This window comes from Falco biarmicus, chromosome 4 (genome assembly GCF_023638135.1).
Source record: "Falco biarmicus isolate bFalBia1 chromosome 4, bFalBia1.pri, whole genome shotgun sequence".
NCBI lineage: Eukaryota > Metazoa > Chordata > Aves > Falconiformes > Falconidae > Falco > Falco biarmicus.
In genome coordinates this window covers 113,004,171-113,027,549 of record NC_079291.1, presented here as the reverse complement: position 1 = coordinate 113,027,549, position 23,379 = coordinate 113,004,171, and the positions used below count along the sequence as shown (strand labels likewise).

The window sequence follows — 23,379 nt, the reverse complement described above, 5'->3', positions numbered from 1 at the left end:
ATGAGAAAGACTGCAATTCCCCTTAATTGTGCAGCCTTATGATACCTGGCTCCCAGCCTCACTGAGCAGCAGGGTCCCAAAAAGCCCAGCTAAGCCTTGTAGTACAAGCTTTAGATACCACTATTAAAAAAAAAATGTGTATTACACTATGAAAAAAGGCAGGAGGGAATTTCTGCATAGTTGACGCCAAGTTTCTAGAGTAAGAAAAAGTATTAGCAGAAGCAGCTTCTTTTTTTGGTGTAGCATGGCTATACAGAGCCTTTAACAGTGGTAGTAAAAAATTCTTTTTTTCCAACTAGCACATCCCTTATGCATGCCACAGCACTAGCAAAAGCCCTCGTGTATATCAGACCCATTACTATGTCCCTCTAGCTCTGGTCATGTCCATGACCAGAAGTCTTCAGAGCAGGCCACATCCCAGAATTTGGAGGTTTCATCTCACTTGCCATATTGCTGGATTGAAAGCTACCATTTAAATAAATAAATACATAAACAACAACAAAACAAAGCAAAAAAACACATAAACCCCCAGTGTTACCCTGTCTCAGTTGACCTTCTGCCTCTTGTTTCTCTCAAACGGTCACTGCACTTAAAATTTTACATAAGGCAAACAGAGGAAGGATGAAGAGGGTAAAGAAACTGATGGCCCATTACAGACATGGAGATTTCTCTTTGAAGTGTGTCTCCTATGCAAGCTGTAAGCAGTAAGTTGTGACAGTCGCTGCATTCCTGGGCCATCGCTGCAACACCTCAGGTGGCATTACAGGGTTTGAGGAGCAATAACTCCTCAGAACACGCAGCCAGGAGCGCCCTACTGCTCTTGTGAAGTGGCATTTACAAATCAAGTCTAAAGAAAACAGCGGATGCACCGACTGGGAAACCACTGGCACAGGTGCAGTGCTGCTCCAGGCAGCCACCAGGCTCCCTTTGTAAGCCACGTGCACAGTGCCCCCTCTAAACCAGGTACCACTGTGGTGTCCTCTGTAGTGAATGAACATGGCTAGAGAGAAAACCTCTGAGCTCCAGCATTTCTGATTGCACTCAGTAGCTCTGTGCCCAAAGGAACCACGTGCAAGGAGCCCGGCAGCCCTGCCATCCTGTCCCTTCTTCAGCAGTGACACGCACAGCACATCCCAGTGATCCCCATCACCTCAGCTAGATCTGCCTTTGCTGGAGAGCCTCCGCAGGACTCTTCCGACTCAACAACTACAACTATTTTATGCGCCAGCACAATCACACACATTCAGGATATACATTAGAAATCTCTTCCATTAAAAAAAGGGGTTTGTTTCCTTCCCCTGTATGTTTTATAGCCTCCTGAGCAAAATTCAACAAGGGACATCAGTGATTTTTAAAAACAACACCATTTATCCCTGACTCCCCACAGAAAACTACAAAAATGCTGATTTCATAATCTGCATTTTTTATTTTTCTTAGAGATGAGATAAAGTAGACTTGAAAAAAAAAGCAGCAGAGCTTAAAAAATATTTACAGTGACAAGCAGCACATCAGGAGGCAAATCACCCCTGTTGCAGTGGGGGCCAGGAAGCAAAGCGCCCCACCTGCCCCACACCTGCGTGCTGGGCACCTCTGCCTTGCCACCGCTCACAGCAACCCTGACTGAGGGTCAGGGCATGTTACATGCTTCAGGTGACCCAAGCAGCTGCAGAGGCTTCTGTGCACATCCACATCCATTTGCAAGGCTACCCCATCGCTCCGGCTGTGTGGCTTCAGAAGAAAATGAGAATTGCCTGGAAAGACAGGAGACAGGCTGTCCTTAGCCCGCATCCTCCCACACTTGGGCACACAACAGATGGCAGCCTGGAGCCCTCGTTCTGTACAGAAGCTGGAGACATTCACAGACAAGCCACCAGCACAAGCCACACACCAACAGCCTGTGGCCAGCACCAGGAGGATGTAGTACTGCAGCTCAGCCCCCTGCCACTGCCCCGTGGTGGCTCAGGGTACGCAGACCCTTTCCAGGCTGCAGACACCTCCTCACCTCAAAACGTGGGGTGGGTAAAGCAGTCACACCAACTACTAATGAACACAAGCCTCGTTGCAAGCAGCCTCTCACAAAAGCACAGGGAAAGAAGAGGAAAGAAAATTAGTTTTCTGCTTGAGGACACTTTTTTTTTTGTTTGTTTGTTTTAAAGCAGCCTTTGGAGAGTGCTTGTTTGGCTGCGAGCAAGAGAGGGTGTTTAAAAAAAATAGTAAAAAAAAAAATAAAAATAAATCAGTCTTTTTTTCTTGCTATCTTCCTGGCCCAAAAAATAAGGACAGAGATTCACACAAACATGAAAGGACAAGAGGAAAAACTACTTGCTAAGTAGATACACTGCCCCAAAGCTTATTGGGTTCTACAGAGAGAGTGTTCTGCACAAGTGTCTACACTTCATGCAGTGTGTTCAGCCAAGAATGCTTCACTCTGTCATACGCTTTGGTTCAGTGCCCAAATATTGCTATTTAATACAGTTATTACTGTGTTGTCTAATTTTTGCTGTGCAGGAACTTCTTATAATTGGCTTATTCCTTCAAAATGCTTAATCCTTTAACTATAATAGCGCATGTGTCGGTACACACGCGTGCATGTGCACACTCGTGTCCCCTCTGAGTTTTAAGTTTCTTACATGCCTAGGCTGTAAAATCCTGCATGACCCAGTATTTACCCATCAAGGAAAAAGAAGGTGCCCTGCAGAAACAACTTGCAGACAGCACCCGTTTCCTTCAAAATAACCAAATAACTTACTGACCGTGCTTCCAGATATTACCCAGCCTCCTACACAGTTATTTTATGACTCCATTTTAAGTATGTGCACAGGTGTTTATATAAAGGAGGGGTTGGAAAAGTTTCCCTGCTGGACTAGTCTTTCCTTAATACTTGTCAAGACATTCACCTCTAGCTTCTGGTCTCCCCTATAATAAGAAAGCATCTCTGACATTATTACAGGAGGGAAGGAAGGGACAAATGAGTATTCAAATTTTATCTCATGGAAGATCTTTAGGAAACATGAAAGGGAAGGATAGTGTGTTCTACATTCAGCTCTATCACCAAAAGACTTTGTTCTCTTCAACTCAAAACACTAGCTTTCTGTGCCTGTTTCTTTGTCCTACCTTCTGTCTGCTTCGGCTTTACAATTTTTCGCAGCAGGGTATGTCTTGCCAGGGGTGGGGGGCAGAAGCAAGTATCAACCCCCTTATCAGATCTATCTTGACCCCAGTTTGATGCCCCAACAAGTATTACAATACAATAAAAAGGATAACTAGGCAGTTTACTCAACCTGCAGGATAGCTAGAGCTGGGCAAAAAGTGAGGGAAAATAATCTGACAATAATACAGAAGATCTGTGTTTCATTAACAGCTCTTGAGCACAAATCTTCTTGTAGGATTTTCCGTGGGAAAACTCAATAACCACCAACCTCCCACCAATGACTTTTAGGGCAATAGGAAAATTGTTCCTTAAATATGATTTTTCTCTGTTGGAAAACAGAAGCATTAACCATTTAAGGTCTAACTCTACCTAGAAAAAGAATGGGTAGTAGGTGTTCAAGCCAGTCACAGACACGTGGGATGGCTGGGACTTCGGGAATTCTTCTTTCACCATGAGTTGCACTTGGACATCTAAACACGTGAACCCTCTGCATGAAGTATTGTGTAACCTGTTCTTTACATCCTGTGCTGAAGGTGAGCCAGAGATCCCCACAGCACCTTTTCCCAGTTCCATTTTTCACCATGTGGTGAAAAAGCTCCCTTTGTATCCACCCTAAATCTCACTTCCCTCTTCCCACTTATCCCACCTACATCAGACACTGAAAAATCCTTATGACAAGCTCCTAAGAACTAGAAGATGATTATTCTATTGCATCCTCTGTCCTTCAATTCTTTATTTCTCTACTCCAAACTCCGTTTTTTCCAGCTTTCCCTCTTTTGCACTGTTTTCTAAACATTTCAACCTTTTTGTTGCTCTGCCCTGGATTCTCTACATTTTACCTACATCTCCAAAGGCTCATGCCAAAAAGTAAGATCAGGTGCTCCAACAAAAGTCAAACCCAGTGCCACATGAGGAAGAAAACATCACCTTTCCAGTCCTGTCCAAGAAAGTACTGTATACTGCAGAATAAATGTGCCCTTCTGCTACAACAGCACTACGTTGACTCAAAGTTTATGACCCATGGTAATCCTCAAGATTTCTTTCTGCCACACTGCTACCCAGACAGATATTCTTTATTCTGCATTTGTACATTTGATTTCTCCATTAAGTGCAGCACTTTGCATTTGTTTTCACTGAATTTCATTTTGCCGATATCCAGCTCGCCATTCAATCTTTCTAGATCATTTAAAATTCTGACAATGCCTTCCAAAGTAAATCGAACCTCTCATAGCTCAGTGTCGCCTGCAAATTTTATAAGCATTATTTCCCATTCCATTGCCTAAGTTATTAATGAAACTATTGAATAAAAGTAGGTCCAGGGCAGATCCCTGCAGGACCCCACTTGAAATGCCCTCCCAGTATGACAAAGCACCACGATAGCTATTCTTTGAGAGCTACGTGTCCAATCAAAATATCTTGAATTTCAAACTTTACAAAAAGCTGGAGGAGTATTTGATATGCAAAGGAGCTGGAGGCCAAAGGATAATTTAGTGAATAATTTAAAGCCTAAGAGTAGGTTTGAAGAAAATTGCAATCTGTTGGTAGACGATCTGCCAACAGAAAGAGGAAGAAGAAGTCACTGAATGTGTTAGCTGGTACATTCCCCCAGCAGCGTTGCGAAAGGCCCCCATGCAGGCGCTGCATCCTGATCAAACATGCCTCTCATTGATACAGCAATGAAAAGAACAAATTGCAACGCAACCACAATAAATATCTTCTGCAGAGCATACAGCAAAGGAGAGCACTCTCCTAAATGCACTTCCAGCTACAAACCCCATCATCAAGTTACTTCAATCCTGATCGGCCTAGAGTTCATCTTCAGGCCCTCACTCGATGCAGCAGCCATCCTGTGACAAATACTTGGATGTTAAGAGCATTACTTGGCAGGACCTCCATATGAGGGTCCCCAAATACATTCCAAATGTGCAAGAATTAATCCTCACAGTCTTAAGGGGTAAATCCGATCTCAGCACATTGCCACCAACTCACACTTCTGTAAGTGGAAGCAGAACCGGGCACCCCGAGATGGTACACTAGCTTGCTGTTTTCAGCTGGGAGACAGAAGAAGTTCAGCAAGAAGTCCTCTGCCAGGCAGGGAGCCTAACCAAGCCACTTACTGACCATATAAGCAAAACTGAATATGGTTGTCTTACAACAGGAATAAATTAGTTATTGAATTTACATCTGGAGATCCAGATCAACTTGTTCCTGCTGCTATGGGGATGGTCCTGTGGATGGCTCACATACTTGACCTCTTGCGTGATGGCAGCAGAAACACCAGCATGCAACTCCAGGACTGTAACACAGACAGGATAAGCCAAAGGCAATGGCTATGATTACTGGAGCTGTACTGGTGATACCAGCAATGTGCTACCCAAAACAGTTAACTGTTTTGTTCAGAGCCAAAGCTAATGCCTTAGCCTCCCTGCTTGTTCAAAAGCTGTGCTCTTATGTCACATCTCAAAACGAGGTTTCTGTGGCACACTGGCTGATGCGCATCAGGAGCTAGAGAAGTCTGTGGGTTCCCCCACGTTTGCACTCTCATTGCATGTGATTAGAACTGGGCTCCTGATCTCAAAGCCTGTCACAAATCTGGACTTGAAACACAATGAATTGATAAATAAGTGAATAGATGTCAGTTTTATGAAGCACACTACCTGCATAAATTTCACCCGGTGCAGCCACTTGTCATTTTCAGCACCCCTTGAGACCCCGATGGCTGATAACTCTTGCACATTGCTTTGCAACCCATTATACAGACAAAGTTTTATGATAAAACCTTCCTCTTCGCCGACTCCTTCTGTTTTACAGATGCAATCTGAGTGGAGGCTGAAGAGATCCCATCCCCCACAGCAAAGATAAGGTTACAGAGGGTAGGTCTTAGTAAGGATTTTGCAAGCTGCATGAATTATTAAAGTCCTTTATGATATAATGACAGACACATCAGGTTATTTGTTTATTCTGTGTATAATTCATTAGTCTCTTGGGAGCTAGACAAAAGTTGGATAGCTTGTTGCATCTTGTTCATTCCAGTAAATCCTCATCACCAGATGGAAGGCTGAAGCACCCCAGAAGACAAAACAGCCACACCTTGCAGGATCTGCACTGTTGGTCGGAGATGGGAGAGCTTTTTTTATATTTTTTTTTTTTTTTTTTTTTTTACAACCTGGAGAAACAGGGAAGCTGTCACTTGAGTAATCAGGCTAGATAGCTGGAAGATGACACTTCGGGTAGTGTTTCTATATCTGTCATCTAAAGCATATGCAAACAGCTTTGTGATTAGATGCTAGGAGTTGTCCCATGCACTTCCATCATTGCTGAGCAACAGCAGGACTACTCAAGCAGATGCAGGCTTCTGCAAGACTTTTGGATAGTTTACAACCACCACCTCCTGGCTATGCAAGTAGTAAGATACTGGACAGAGCAAAACAGCTCCCCTTTCTTGGGTCATTTGCATAAAGAGTCTGATCAAGATAAGGGGCAAAGCATGATAAAGGAATGGCACATCCTGATGGCTGTAATGGAGTTTTGAAAGGGTGAGGGAGAGATGTTATGCTGTAGTGGCAAGTAGGAAATAAAGGACTGATCAGAGCCCCCAGCAAGAAAAAGCTTCCCAACACGCTCTTGCTCATGCAAGGTACTCCATCAATAATGCTGCTGCCAGCCGAGGCGTGCTGCTGTGGAGAGGTGCAGCAAAACACAAACATGGCCAAGCTGAAAACGGTACACTGGGGTAACTCCCACTAGCCACGGGACAGCAGAGGACTGCTCTCAGCATCCACCCTTCCCACTGCAGATTTCAGCCGATCAGAAACAGACTAGGCACACAATGATTAATCTGATCACTAAAACACGAGCCATATTAAAAGAGTCTAATAGAGGTCTACTGTCCAGTCAGGCCTCTGCGAGATTGTGCTTACAACTTCTCTTCTTACCAAGAAAAGATATCATTAACCTCTCCCACAAAGACCTCCTGCTATTGAGGGGCATCCATTGCCATTTTCTTCAGCCTCTAACTGTGTTATACCAAATTTCCTCGTTTTTTTGGAGCAGCCTCTCACAGCATCATATGCAACATTCCTCAAGGGCTTTCCGGGCGTCACTGTCACTAGATGTCTATCTAGTTAAATCCCCCATCTTAAACAACCCCTCTCCCCACCATCCCCCTACCTGAAAGATTCCTGGCTTCTAAGAGAGTATTGTAATCATTGTTATTATAAAGCACTTAGCGATGCTCACTCATTGCATCTCTCACCAGCCAAACACCCAGTACCCTGTCATTTCACATGCAGTCACCTTCATTTGCAGAAGCTCTTCATTGTATTAGTCCCTTTCAGCAATGAAAGAAAAAAGGGGTGGGGGTGGAGAGCATTAAAAAACCCAAATAATAGTTTACTGCATTTTATGCCATTACCTCACTACTTTGTGATACACATCTAAAAGCTGTCTGCAAGACCTCTCCTGCTGTAAGGTGGCATCCAGACATGCTCCAAGGCAGGGACAACAAAAGCATGAAGCCCCGTTTGATTTTTGTTCCAGTGCTGCTGCATTACTCAGGGCAACAGGGATGAAACCAGCAGCTTTCACAGGTCACCTCCTCCCTCCGTCTTCCCAATCAGCTGGGACAAACACTGCTCCCTCCAAAGAGAAAAAAAGCATATACACAACCTCTCCTTTGAAGAGGATACAAGCCTATTGAAATGGGGAGACTGAACCACACTGGAAATACTCAGAATGTACTACTGGATTTGCTATATGTGCTCAGGATGTTGGTCCATCAGGCTCAGTTTCCCCATCTCCAGCTGTAGCCAGATTTTCACACCAGAAATTATGTACCTCCTTGTCCTGGAGGACCCTGTGGAAGGAGGATGCTGTGCTGGAGCACCTTTAGGAACTAGGATGCTATGCCAAGCACCTTAGGCGATCCCCCTGCTGCAAGAAAAAAATTCCTCTGCAAGAGGCTATCTCCCCTTTCCGAAGGGGAGGGTCCCTAGAAAACCCTGCTGAAGCCTAAGCACAGATGTGTCACTTTCCTCACCGGACACCTCAAGCTAAAAAGCCGGCAGTGCACCCGCTGCCTTGCTTCACAATTACTGTACTTGCTGCCCGCATCCCCTCACTACTGCAATACCACAGTTAAAGCACAGATCATGCAACGGCCCATCAAACATGGCTTTGAAGGCACCAATCAACATGAAACTGTCAAACCTGAAATATTTTCAGGAGGGGAGAATGGGTCTACAAATGTGAAGCAGTAGTGTCCAACCCAGAGTTTTGGGGGCGGACTCAGAACTGCAACTCGATCTCCCGATGCCTGGTGCAGTGCTCACCCTCGGCAGCCAGCCACCACCACAGCCGGACACCCGCACACCTACGGACACCCCACAGCAGGTCTCCCCCCAGCTCTCACACACAATATGCTCACATGTAGCTGAAAACTATGATGACAAGATAATTCTCTCTTCTGCTTTTCTAAATGAGTATCAGCATTAAAACCAAAACCACCTGACATCCCAAACACCTATGAATAGAATGCCTCAGACTTTTCTGTAAGAGAAAAATCCCAGTCTCTAATGTGGTCCTCTCAATGGGGCCTGTGACATCACCAGCCCCTTTCTATTTAGAATAATGACTTCTTCCACACGCCAAGAGATTTGAAATTACCTGTGAAATATATTTCCCTAGGCACAGGCTCAAGAAGCATGTAAATTACCCAGCTTAATGGCCTCTAGAATTTCTCTCCGAGACACACGAAGGGAGTGGGAAATGTTCAGATGGTATCTCAGGTACCATCTGAGGGGATAAACGTCAGAGGGATGGTGATGAGCTCCTGCCTTGCAGTTCCCCCAGTAACTGGTCCCACTGGTGAGCCACAAGGAGGCAATGAGCACAAGAGAGCCAATTCTAAATGACTGCATCATCAGCACAGAAGTGCAATTTTGAAAAGAGCATTTCTTGGGAAAAGTGCCTGGCTGTAACTTACACAGCACAAGCAGCCAACATAGGGCTTATGCAGCAGAGGGCACCCATTTAATTTGCAATAGCCCAGTGCTGAGCTTGTTAAGCACTTGGCAGCAAGCCCTCTCGCCCTCCGCCTAACTGTACAGAGAACAGCACTGCCCAGGCTTTGATGTCCAGGCATCTGCCAGAGAGTGGTGACCTTCAGAGAAGCTTTTAATCCACAAGGAAGTTCCCACTCTCCCAACACTGAAGAAAGGGACCGATACTGTTCCTGGAGTCCAAACCCTCCTGGCCACATTTCTGTTCTTGCAGTTGAATCTGATGGACTTGTTAGTATGTAGCAGAAGAAACATTTATCCCAAAACGAAGAACATGGGCCCATCTGGAGGAACAGAGGACGAGGAATTATGTGCTTTGGGCTGCATTTCCTGCTCTGCTGCTAACATATTGGAGTCTGAGGCCTTAGTTTAATCAGCAAAATGATCAATAGGGAAGTGCAAGTGTTATTACAAAGTGCATGCAAAAAAAAACATTATAAGGAGTGGAAGATGGAGAACAGGACAACAGTCATCCTCCAGTGGGGAGGGGGGACAATCCCAAAGGCACCATGAAAGAATTACTCTTCCAAGGGAACAAGGCTGAGGCACACAATCTTTGGTCCTGATTCCAGTCAAGACTGACAGGTTGGTCACCTTTTACAGCACAGTGGACAGAAAGTAGGCCAGAAGATCAACTGGGGATAAGAACACCTGGAAGGTAGGCCTGGCCATGGAAAAATGGGCCAAATTCCTCCGTGTAAAATTCCTCAGAGCAAAGGGGTAAGACAAGACCTTTGCAGAGACTCTTCCAAAGTGAGAACCAGCCCTCATTCTCAGCCACAAGGATCTACCCCACACACTGCCAGAAGCTGTGGTATTGCAGCAAGATTAACACAGAATCAATTTTAAACAAACAACAATGTCCAAGCTGGTTTCCTCATTCCCATGCGTGCCACCAAGGGCTGAAGTCTGTCTGGACTCCTCACAGCTATCCCTGCTCAGGATTAACTATGTATCACTGCCAGTAATGCAAGCACTGCGCTATTCAGAAACTACTGGAAGACAAATACCAAACCTCAGTATCATAGTGGTAGAAAAAAAAAATAGTATTAGGAGTGACATCGTAATAAATATTGTATCCTAGCCAAGCCAAATGAGGAAGCAAGATTAGTTTTGTGTGGAAAACTAGACCAAAAAAAACCCCACCATATATCTGGAACAGTCCTTGCTTTGGTTGTGGGATCTGGACTTGGGGGTGTGATGAACTTCACAAACATCAGAATCTCACCACAAACTGCAGCTCACCCAGTCCCGCAAACTGACCACTCTCACCACCAGTTCCACCCAGCCCCCGAAGCACTAGGCTTTGCACAGGAATTCTTCATCCAACAAGGGGCATACACTGTTAAGTAGAGAAACTGCAGGTATATGCATTACTTGTGACCCCATCATGGTCCTCAGGTAATGCTACAGCTGGAGCACCTCACCCACAGCAGATCCCTTTGCAGCTCACCACCACCGCACTGCAATCACTCTGATATTCTTCCAGAGGGAGAGGTACCATTTACTAAACCTTTCATTTCTGCAGCTGCTTGGTTTTCTCTGGAAGAAGCTTCACATACAAGAACCCTCATGCTACCCTGTGGAATCTAATAATCAGTGAAATGGCACAAACACAGCAAAAAGTAGACTTAACTAAGAATGAAAGTCAGCTATTATGCAACCTACCATAAGAATACCACTTTTTTTTTTTTTTTCCTGGCAAGTGGCAAACCTACTCTTCCACCAGCCAGCAGAACTCCAGAGAACAGGATGGTCTGGCAGTCACTTCCCGATGAGAAGGTGGCTATGTGCTCCATTAATAAATGTCACTTCTTCGGTGACTCTCTGGCAAGTGGCCCTTATAAAATGAAAAATGCCACTTTCAGCACACATAATCACATTCATAAACTACACAAACCAGCAATGCTTTCAGCACAATACTTGGAGTATTGTCAAGAGAAGAAAGGCAGGAAAAGGAAAAGACGACCCTGCACACCAGCGCTGCCACAGGCACGGCTCCATGCAGAGCACCAGCCTCGGGATGCAGCCTCACCTCCAGCTCGGGAATGCTGTGTGCCGGCTCCAGCAAACACGGCACCAGCAAGGCTGTCAGGACAGGGCTGCAAGAGGGCAAAAAGGTACGAGCTCGCTCAGCAGCCACAACGGTGAAGTGAGACCTCGTGCCAAGACTCGGCAGTCAGATCCCTTTCGCACCCAGCTGCTCCATCTTCGTGCCCGGGCAGGGAGCACCGGGAAGCAGGGGGAAGCTGAGGGTACGAGGCTCACCTGTGGAATGAGCCACTTCCCACGAAAAAGAGCCCCAGCCCCTAGCAGGAAATAGACAGAGCTGGTTAAGATTTTTCTGTAAAATAAAGGCTAGATCAAAACAAATAAAGATAGCAGAGGAACAAGTGACACAGAAGGGTTCAATTTAGCCTTAAGATGATGGGTAAAAAGGCGGTATTGATGTCAGAAATGCCAACACAACATTTTTGTTGCCAGGTCAAACAGGCGAGCAGGTGCTAAATGGGGTTATTTAGAAACTGGGACCAAAGCACGAGCAGATAGTCGATGTGTTAGATGCATTTCTTTTCTCCACCTCACAATAAAAACCACATCAGAAGCAACCACGACCACCACCATATTTAAAAGTTAAAAGACAAAGGCCTGAAAGTGATCGCTAGCATAATCCCACAGCATCCTTACATCAGGGATGAATTTGTCCCAGTGTCTTGAAAAACTTTTTGATGTTTCTCAGCTTTTAAACCTAACATAGCTGTAGCAGAGTACAGTATGCAAGACTGACAAAGGCAAATTCTCCTGCATTGTAACAAACCATAGGCCAGGAAGAATGGCTCAATCACAAGCAGTCCTACAGTACGCAGCCAAGGAGGGGCATGACAGCATCCCTGCCTGTGCACAGAGACGGTCCCTTGGGGGCTAGTGGTCTTTCAGTCTGTGCTCTTAAAAGTGCTGCCATTCTGTGGGAGGCAAAATAATGTCATCAATTTGGTCACTGATCAACAGTTACTAAGACTTCCCAGCAAACAAAACCAGAATAAATAAAAACTAAGAGCTTCACAAAGAGAAAAATATTGATTCTTTTTTTCCCCCCACACTCATGTAATCTTCTAACCTCCTTCCCAGAGCAGGCAGGGGAGGAGGCGAAGCAGAGTGCCCACAAAGCTTCAATGCATGCCTAGCTCACTGTCCTGAAACCCTTTTCAGCTTGCAAGTCTTGAATAATTAAATGCTGTTTCTTCCACCCTTTTTTCCCCAGGTATGCATGACACACTGCTGCAGAAGGTTTACTTTTACCTGAGCAATGGGCATCCCTCCCCCTGCAGAGGGCCTGAGCCCACACAACACTTTTCCCCCTCCACTGATCAATGTGACACTACAGTCAATGCTTAGTAGAAACCTCTAATTTATAAGACTACCTCAGACACGAGGAAATGGTGCTTTGGCTCCTCCTGGGTCTACTGAGTTTGTTATGGAGCAATAAAAAGACGTTCAACCACTCACGACCCAGAATCTGACTCAATCTTCAACACCTGATAAAGCTGAATATTAGGCGCTTTGCTTGGCTTAAGCCTGTCTCTCTTTTGGGATCCATGTCACAGCTGCCAAAAATCTGACTGTGAAACCCACCATACATTAGAAATGCAAACAAGGCACTGCATTCATGACCCTCACTGCGTCAGACTGTACAGAAAGTGTTCATTGGACACAATACAGAGATATTATTACATGAAATTTAATTGATAAGAGAATCCAAATAAAAGAATATCTCTTATTCCAACGAAACTAAATCAGTGAGAGCTTTATAAATTTTTGAAGCGTAAAGTGGCTTATACAAGGTCAGCTCTGAAAAATATTTAGAAACATGGTCCTTGTTTTGTTTTCTCATTTGGAGAATACATGGGAGTGATCTCAGACATTAGATACGAGATTCTTCTGGACAAAAGACTATGAAGTGCCCACTGGAGAAGAAGCAGAGCCTGACCATAAACCAGACTAGCAGCTTGTGACAAGTTTCAGGACCCAGCTCTGCTATGAGTTGGTATTTATGGTATGCATTGGTATTTATAAGGAGAATCATATCCTCATTTGTCACTTCAGTGGAGATGGATACAACACTTTCCCAACTCTTTCCACCAGTTTAACAGTTCCAGGGGTAACTTTGTTTGCACTTGGAAGGCCAAGACGCTGGGAAGCCTGGAAGCATGGGGAAGGCTCTAGTTACCAACAAACCAGGCACGCAGTGGCAGCTCCCCCACAAACCTGTGCTGTGCCTGCCGCATCGCTCATTCCTAGTTCTGAGGTGGTGTTCCAGCAGGGAGCAGCAAGCCAGCACGCTGCTGCCAGGACTCAGGTTCTTACTGCCCTCACTCTCCCTACCAGGTAACACTGACTTCGTGCTCCTGCAGGCCATGCATCTTCCAGGTTATCCTGAGCAAACCCCTCCGGCCCACAGCCACACGCTCTGCACGCTTGCAAGCCTTCCAGTTGCCTAATGCCACACAGAAAAGCCTGGCCAACTCCAGCCTGACCCTTCATTTAGTGGAACCCAGATAAGAAAACCTCACCATAACGAGCACACGGTTTAAAGAAACTACCCCTGAAAATAACGTTCCTACAGATGGGAAACTGCCCATATTCTGGTCATGGGATTTTCACCCTTCTCCGTCCTTGTATCTGTACTCCACATCTTCCTCCCCCCTCCCTTCCCTACAGCATAAGTTGCTTTCTAACACTACACAGATTTTTGCTCCAATGCACTGCACGATCTAACTAATTCGCACTTCATTGCTCTGCACACCTCATCTTTTGCATGTGAAAACAGCAGTCTTTCTCCATCTCTCCACTTGTTGCCTATTTCTTCCTCCTCCTCCACCATCCCCCACCTCCTGTACCTTCTCAGCAAAACTCTACTAGGGAAGCTGCAGCGAAAAAGCTCACATTACCAGGACTCCATTGCTTTTACAAAATTTACTAGCATGCTGTGAAGCCTCATAAATAATTCAAGAGAGACAACCTTTGTCAGGTAAATGAACGTGCCTTTTGCAATCCGTCACTCTGGGTTTTCTATCACAGTGAAACACACGCTTACTGTAGGCACAACCCATATTGATTCATGAATTCCCTAAGTGTCGTACAGGACAGGGTAGCAGAACAGTTCTGGCATCAGCAGGACTGAAGGAAATCCAAAGTCTGCCCGGGACTTCCACAGATTTGTAACAGATCTCCACTGGTGGAACAGCAGCTCCAGCCTGGTCCACGGAGAGAGCAGCATCATTCCCACACTCAGTGGGCAAAGAAAGAAGGACCATGGCCAAGGGGCAGGAGACTCATTCTTATTAAAGGTCTCCTTTTCACTGCAAGAATTTTGGGGATTTTTGACACAAATCAGAGCTAAAAATCATGCTGCATGCTCTACTTCTAGGGTTTAACTCCACACACTTCAGTGGTGTTACTGCACAATGGCACTTGGCTCATTAGAAATATGCAAACTCTACTTCTGTTTTGGCAACTGCGTCCAAGGCTTTATCATCATCAGAGCTATTGCACTAAATGGTTTATATCCCTATTTAGCACCCAATCTGATTGCTATCAGCAATTACCTCCTCTGGAGCTCTCAGCCTCCACTAGAAGCGAGGGAGGCGCCTGATCCCGGTCCCCCTGGAAGGCAGCCTCAGGTGGCCCTGCACAGCACCCCCTGCGCTGTCCCCACCAGCCTGGGAAGCAGCTTACGGGGAGGCGGCAGGGCAGCCTCATCACAGGCAGGAGGAACGGCCTTGGGCAGAGTTAATTAATATATACAGAAACCACAGAGCATGCACCTTTGTTTGGCCTGACTGCCATTCAGATCCATGTGTCTCTTGCCCTGCTGCCCTTTCACCCCTCACAGGCTGGTCTGGCTAAACGTCCAGATCGCTCACTCGTCAGTCAATGCGAGAAACACTTCGGTTCACAGCGGAAGAATTAATCCTCTGGTCTGGGTAAACACTTTTTAGTTCTTATGATGTTTATAACCAAAAGATAATGGCCAAGACAGAATGACAAGGGTCGTAGGACAACTGTCAAAGTTATGACAAAAATCCACGTCTGTTCTCTGAAAGATCAAATGGTTCAGCCCAAAGGAACCCATGCCAATAGCTTATTGATACAAACCAACGCCCCGGTAACAACAGTTTGTACAACCCCATTCCCCATGCAACCCAGCAATAATAAACTTGAGGATGCAGGCGAGATTACAGGAACAGCTCTAAAACAACAAAATACTACCAACAGCCCAAAAAGGAAAAAATAATGTTGCTAACAAAACACATTTTGCTTACTAGAGGGTCCTGGAAAAGGAAATATCAAAACATTCAGATACTGTCCTTTCTTGCTGAATATTACACTCAAGTATTTTGCTTGGTAAAGACTTTTTCCCTTATTTCATCCCACTTTAAGTAATTCATTGGCTGAAAAAAGCATTGTCTAAATTGTACGGTTTGTGCACATGTACAATATTATAGCGTGCAGATTCCCCAGCACTTAGGCCCTCAAGAGCCTTTCTGATGGCTTTTGAAGCTGAACACCAGGAAGCTCACTCAGGGATAAATTTTCAGGTTTCCATTTAGACCCTATGCAACCACCTTCAGCTTTTAAGGGGCTGTTGCACACACGTATACAACAGACACAAAACTACTTTACAGCGAAGCACCTGAACTACGCCCGTTAAACACCAAGTATGACCCCATTTCTACCCTCAGGTCTATGTGCAGGAGCCTTATTGAATCCAGTGGGAACCCACACACAATCTCTCAAGAGAATTTAAATTAACAATTTTTCAATGTATGCAATTGAAAAAAAAATTGAGCTCCTGAAACCACAAACTTGAAGGGGATCACTGCAGGCAGGGTATGGTGCTGGGGTATCACAAGGACAGGCAAGAAAGCAGTAATGCCCTGCTCTGCAATGCCTGCCCCTTCCCCACGTGAGACCTGTGCAGAAGCACTCAGGAACAGTAACAGGAATGGAGAAAGAAAAATTTAAATGCCAAGGAAATACTGCAAATTGTTTTTAAAAACATTTGTTCCTCTCCCTGGGACTGTTCTTTTACCTCTGGGCAGTTGAGCGTGCCTCTGTGCACCCCAAAGTGGATTCTGCCACTGATGGGCAGCCCACATGGGGCTGTCGCAGAGACACTGGGTGTCTGTGCCCCCACTAGGTACAAGCTCTCAGGCTGCTCAGCCCTCAGAGATGGAGCGACATTACCTGTCAGGCACTCACTGGGGTAGACTGTTCTCCCAAGGAGCCGCTTCTGCTCAGCCGAGCGTAGCAGAAGACAAGCAGGGCCATGTCCCCACTTCTCTGCTCCTTTCCAGACAAGTTCCCTTTCCAAGCATCACAACCACAACTGGAAGAGATTTTGTGACTGCATAGCTGGTGGGCAGTAGAACAAGAGAAGGAGCTTCCTCTATGGCATCCTGCAAACCCTAAAGCATCCAGTCCTAACGGAGTTAGTTATTTCAAGCCCTGCCAGCCCAGATCTGCCATCACTACCAGTATCATTAACCTCATTTGGGCTGAAATGACACAAGTACAAATCAAAACCTGCTACAAGGAAGCTATTAATTTGGCAGAGGCAGCCTGAAGCCCACCTTCCAGTGGTGACGGGCACCTATTAGGCCTTATTGCTCCCGGCAGGAACCTTCACTGCTCACTATCCAACAGGAACACCAGTAACACTGCCAGCTGGCTGCCCAAAACTACTGTCTGCATCTGACAAGCATTACACCTCACACTGGAGAGGCAGGACCAGACTCTGGTTCCCAGGCTGGTCCCTTCCCCTGCAGACATCCCTTTCTCTGCTGGCTGACTGGTCAGATATGCCCTGCAGAGCAGCAGCAAAGCCAAGCCTCACCAGCAGACACACAGCAATTCTGCGCACACCTGCTTCCTCACAAGAAGCAAATGGATCGCCACCCTCTAGCAGATGGCAATTTTCTTTCAAGTCCAAGTGACAAAAAGCCTTTCTGCAAAGTGAGGAGGGGGTTTGTTCTGCTCCCAGGCGGCGGTGCTGCCAGCCACATTCTCCAGCACTCACGTGCGTACAACCCCCACTAATGGGAGACAACAGCAATACAGGTGCTGGACTCTCCTGACTGACCAGGCTTTCAATCACCTAACGCCAAATCTCCCAGAAATTCAAGCAGAGGTTGTTACCACGCTGCCACTGGAATCCCTCTGTGTACTATTTAAAAGAAAAATTAACTGCAACCAACAGTGTTTCCTTCCACAGGCATTAATCCCGTTGACCACACAGATGCACATTCTTGTACGTGATCATACCAAAAAGGAGCTTTGTCAGTCAGTGGATATCACCTAACGTGCCCGCCCCAATGGGTTTGTTCCAATCTGGGATTTTGCTTTTTAAATCTCAATGAGAAATTCCCCTTTGGACAACTGGCTGAGCCGAGCCTTCCTTAGCTCAGCATAAGATGATTAAAACCATGCTACCCGGGAGGAGAGAGATAATGTGGAACAACAGTGATTTATCAGGGACAGAACCAAGAATCAACACACAGAATCACTGACGATAATGAATACAATTGTAACCCAATTTTTTTTTTTACTTAAAAAAAAAAGTTCTTTATTTTCTTCTACTCCTGCCCTTAGGCAAAATATCCTAATCATTCAGTCTGCTGCCTTTTAGAATGAAACAGTTCTGGGGCTGCGTAAAAAAAAAAAAAACAACCAAAAAAACCACACACCAAAATAAACAGCCTCATTTTTGAGAGTCCTGTAGCAAAGATGACTTAAGTGATTTACAGAGAAAGCCTCCAAAGACAAACAAGGTTTCTAATCAGTGCTCTGAATCATTCACATTGTCCAAAGTAGGAGAAAATTGGCTCGTAACAGGAAGAATTCAGCAGCCCATCTCTTCAGCACAACTCAGCTTCTGACCAGACAAACCTTCCAAAAAGATTTAAGTTATATCCAGTGTCTTTAAAAACAAGATGGGTGCGAAGAGGTAACTACTTAGGGGTTGGGGGAACAGTCAATTAAGGAGCATTGTTCAAGCCTTGGTGCCAGCTACCTACCCTTGTATTCTCTACTCCCATTAAATATTTCCTTCCCAAGAAACAATCACGGCAGCCCTAGGGCAGAGCTCACAAGGCATTTCAGCCCACGTTACAGCATTAACCTAGTGCCCAGCAATTGTGCATCATCATCAAATATCCATCCGTGACTCATCTCTAGGTTCACAAAACAGGTCGTAAGGGGAATGAAACGAGCAAGAAGATACCGGGTTAGGCTGAGGTCTTACATCCCTTCTGTGTCTCTTCTCCAGATGCAGCAAGACAGCATTACTTCCCACCAGAGGCACATCCAGAACTGGTGGCCTTTTCAGGACCATTCCTTTGTATTTGCACAAAATTATGAATCTTTGCCACCGGGTTTGGTTTTTACTCATCTTGCCTCCTCTCTCAGTACAGGATCAGGCCCACCCTGATAAGACAGCACAAAGCTAACGAAATCTATCCTAGTAAGCTCCACCAAATTATCTGGAATAAAACTGCTTTGGCTGAAAAGCTGGTGAGCTGGTGCAGATTGTTAGAACAACATAGATAATAATGAGCCCGGGTGAGGGAAGACCAATGCATTATTTACAAATTATACACTTCTCTTAAGTACATCTCTCCTGGTATGGGAACCTTCTTATAAAACTTTCTGCAGTTAGAAAGAAAAGACATTCTGACTTGCAGACCGGTACCCAGAAGAGATTTATTCTTTAACACGACTCTGCACTCTGAACTTAAGAGGAGAAAGCAACAACTTACAATCCCTGAAAAGCTGCTGAAATATCAAAAGCATCCCAGAAACTTTATCTGTGCTTCACCACATACATAATTCCCTTCGCTTCTATAGGGATTCTCATGGAAGTAAAGATTATTCATGCGAGAGCAACACTGGATCAGGCCATAAGGCTGTGGTACTTGGACGAGAACGGGCACATTCCCTTTCCTCTCCTCCCCCTGTAGGCAGACATTTCTCAGGGTCTTATTCTGAAGAATTTTCCCTTATTTACGTGACAGCAAGAAAAGGGAACCTGTCGGCTCCCAGAGAGTCAAAGATATTCAGAAATACGGCCGCACGATCCAAAAGAATCCAGAAAGAATCTGCCTGGATGGGAGCTATTTCTGAATAAACAAGGAGTGCAAACAGCCATGCCTTCAGCAAAGCCAGATGCTAACACGGTAAGCTAGAGCTCTCCCAAATAAACAACACTGCTTCTTCTGCCAATAAGCCGCCTTGTCTGAAGGCCTGACTACATGCCTGTAGAAATGTACTTGGAGATCAAAGCCATAAATCTAAAAGGCTTTCAAAAATACTTCCTATGACATTATATATATATATATAAAACATGTATTTCTGCTCTTAAGCAGATCAAAAATGACAAGAAAATCGTGACATAAAGCAGTGCACATCCACTGGGGCAGCACAAAGTTAAGGGCAGCACTGCTATTATTAACTCCGTGTCATTGAAATCTTTCCCCCACCTTCAGAAACGCAGGCTGTAAGGACACGGTGTCAGCCTTTACTTTGAACCGTCTGGAATTTTTTTCAGTTTTGTGTCAACAAACCTCAGCATTTCATAACGGAGATGACAGTGTCTTAAAATACATCTCGGCAAGATCTCACACGGACGCGTGGAGGGGGAACAGAGCTTCGGGGTTATCATGGCATGTGAGACAGCCCGATGCGTTAGCAAATATTCCCAAGCATTAACTTCCAAAACGCTCGCTTTCTTCCCCCCCAAAAATCTATTTATATGCTTTCCTGCAGCGGCTCCCTGGCCCCCCGCCCCCTCACTCAAAGAACCGCTTTCCGACTTTGGCTACACCGCGGCCGATTCCTGTCGGTCCAGGGGGAGGGAGAGGAAGGACCCCAGCTCCGATCGCCTGTGGAACTATCCATCTCGGATTAGTTGATGCTCAAACTCCGCTGCGTACGGCCGGCTGTGGGTATCGTATTGTGTGCTTGAAACGGGGGCGGGGGAGAAAAGTCCTCTTTCGCCTCTGATCCCCCCCCGCCACCTCCGCGCTCCCGCAGCCGCCCCGCACACCGGCCCCGCCGGGAAGTTTGTGCTTTCCAGCAACTTTGGGTCCGCTCCTCGCCGCGCCACTGCGGCGGCCGGAGGGAGCGGGCGGAGACCGCCGCGCCCGCTCGCATCCAGCACGGCCCGGCCCGGCCGCGGGAAACGGCAGCGCCCGCCGCCGCCTCCGCCGCCGCCGCCGCTCCCCCGCAGGCCCCGGGGCGGCCCCGCGATGCGCCACCACGCCGGGCCGGGCCGAGCCGCGGGGACCCCGGCCGGGGCGGCGGCACTTACGTGTGCTGCTGCGGGAAGCTGTAGCCGTGGACGGCGGGGGCGGCGAGGAGCAGCAGCAGGGCCAGGTGGCCGCAGAGGGCCGGGGCGACGGGCGCCGCGCTGCCGGTCGGAGCCGCCATCGCCATGTTTCCATTAACGGCGCGGCGGGGAAGGGGCAGAGGCGGCCCCGCGGGGCGGGTCCCCCAGCCGCCACTCGTGCGACGAGCGCGGCAGTCCTCGGCAGGGGGGCAACGCCGCGCCGGCTGCGGGCACCGAGCGGCTGCGGGCACCGAGCGGCGGCCGCTCACCCCGCTGCCTCTCCGCGGCGCCCGGCACTGAGCGCCCGCTAACCGCTACTTTCCCTCAAATAGGCAGGCAGGCAGCGGCCCGGCCCGGCCCGGCTCCTCCCCGCCCGCCCCCCGCCCGCCGGCCCCCCGCGCCGCTCCGGCCCCGCCGCCCCGCGCATGCGCCCCGCCCCGCGCCCCTCGCGCTGCCCCGCCGCCCCCGGCCCCGCGCGCCCGGCTGCGGGCGGGCACCGAGCACGCGACCGCCCCCCCTCCCCCTCCCCCCCCCCGGGGTCTGTCCCCAGGCCCCGCCGGCGGGGGTGGGGGCGGGGGGGGCGAACGCCGCCACCTCCCGGGGCCGTGCGGCGGCTAGCGCCTCCGGGCCGGCCATCGCAGGTCCTGGGGGCTCCGCCGCATCCCGGCGGGTGCTGCCCCGCGGAGCGCTCCCCGCCTGGCTACCGGCGGTGGGCCCGGCTGCGGGGCCGGAGCGGCCGGGGGCTCCGCTGGGCTACAGGGCAGTACCGGCAGCCGGGGGTTGGGAGGGGGGGGGGGTTAAACCCACGCTGTGACTTGGGGGAGCGGTCCTGAGTGGGACACGAGGGCAGGCTACAAACTGAAAATAACGGAATTAATAAACACAGCCCCAATTCACTGGGCTTTCTCAGCCAGGCTTTGGAAGGCCTGGGTTTTGCAGCGCTGGCTTCAGGGTATCTGCAGTGCAATTTCATCTTCCCAAAATCCGAACCCGCGCTGCTCAGCCTCCTTGCAGTTGCCCACGGGCACAGGCAGGGGCAGGGGCTGGGGCACCGGCCGCGTGCTCTCCCGTTCCATCGCTGGGCAGCCCAAACGAGGCTGCCGTGGCCAGGCGCTGCTTTGCCCTCGCTGGCCTCGGGGACGGTGCGATGCTGGTGAGGCTGCCGGCCGCCAGGCACACCTCTGGAGGAACAGCCGCGCGCACTGTGCGTCAAAGAGCCCAAGGTCCCCTGGTCCTGCCCACAGAGCCAGCGAGGCACAGCAGCAGGACAGGAGCTCCTGGCAGCCTGGACCCTGGTGCTGAGGTTCAAAAGCCTTGGGAAGGGAGGGGGACTTCGATGGAGGGAGGCTGCTCCTCTGAAGGACTCTGTGGCTTGGCTTGCAGGAGGCGTTTTCTTCTGCCAATGGAGGGAATTGCTTCCATCCTTTGCTTCTGATGGGAAAAAAAAAACGTTTTGGAGTGACACAGACCCAGACTGATTCCCGGGAGCACTGTGAGCGCTGCCCAAACTTATGTCGTCACATCCAGACATGCCACAGTTTTCCTGCAGTGAGGAGCTCTGGGATATAAATGGAAGCAACAAGGACTGGATGCACTGGCTCCAGGTCAAGGTGTTTGCAGAGAGAATTCTTTTTCTAATCGGGTAAAGAAACACTATTGTTTTCCCAATTCATGCTGGAAGTCAGCAGTAAAACTCACATTTGGATCCAGAAAATTGGACTTGCAAAAACATCAGACCTGATGTGTTCAACACAGAGATGGATGGAGTAACTTAATACTTCAATAAAACATTGAGAAATACATCATTATTCCCTCTCTAGTTCCTGCTCCATGGGCAGACTATGACTGTCCTTCACACACTCTCCAGGACATGGTCTGGTTTCACACCCTGTATTTCAGCTGCACCTACTGCACATAGTTTAAGCCAGGTTTGCGTGGGCTATTACAGTCAAAATCACAGCTGCTGACCTGTCATACAGAAGTTCCCAATTTACAACCTCCAAGTGTGTTTCAGCACTGGTAAGTGGATAATCTCTAGCGTACACATGGGAAACAGAGCGACAACAGGATAAACAGCTTGTCCATTCCTGGCAGAGTCAGAAGCAGACAGTAAACACTCTTCAATGTGTAGAATTTGGCTTTCCAAACTCTTGAAAGACAAACTCTGTTGCCTGTTACATCCATGCTTTCTTTCCCAGGGGACCTGGGTTAGCATCTAACAGATAAAATTTAACTCGAGATATGGGCCCACAGGGTCCAGATTTCAGGTTGCTGCTCTAACAGGCTATCCAGGCTGTACGAAGCAACATTGCAGTTCAGATATCCTTTACAATACAGGATTTTTCTGCATTATGCAATCTGATCCTCCGCCCTGTAAGAAAAGCCTGGGACACAAATGTGTATTGCCATGGCTATCAGCTGCTTTTCCAAGTGCTTGGCATCCAGCAGCTGGCTGCTCTACAATTGCAAATGCATTGCATGTATTCAGCAGCCCCAATGCTGGATGCTCCAGCCTGTCTGCTTGAACTGTGTGTGTGTACAGAGCAACTCGCCATCGCAGGCACGGGTAACCCAACACATTCAGGATGGCATAGGTGATTTGTTTCTTTGAGATTTGTCTCTCCAGAATCCTTACAATTGTTTTGTTTTAATCCAGATATCAGTGTCCTTCAGAGCAAAATTTGACCTTGTAGTCTTGTAAGTAGCAGCAGACCTCTAGATGTCAAGTAATTGCTTTCAAATGTTGCTGTTTGGGTTTGTTAACAGCAAAGCCTGGCCTGATA

The 23,379-nt window shown here is 47.7% G+C and overlaps 1 protein-coding gene across 3 annotated transcripts in view; it reads right to left on the bottom strand.

Annotated features, from left to right (window-relative positions):
* The window catches only part of CACNA2D2 (calcium voltage-gated channel auxiliary subunit alpha2delta 2), a 223,570-nt gene extending 202,627 nt beyond the window's left edge, over positions 1-20,943 (bottom strand). For 2 of the 3 annotated variants that reach the window (XM_056334538.1, XM_056334540.1), the window contains exon 1: positions 20,579-20,943. In XM_056334538.1, coding sequence (XP_056190513.1) covers positions 20,579-20,703 — 125 coding nt within the window. In that variant the 5' untranslated portion in view covers positions 20,704-20,943. The remainder of the gene's footprint in view (positions 1-20,578) is intronic. The other variant, XM_056334539.1, reaches the window with a different exon arrangement.
* Positions 20,944-23,379: the final 2,436 nt, after the last annotated feature.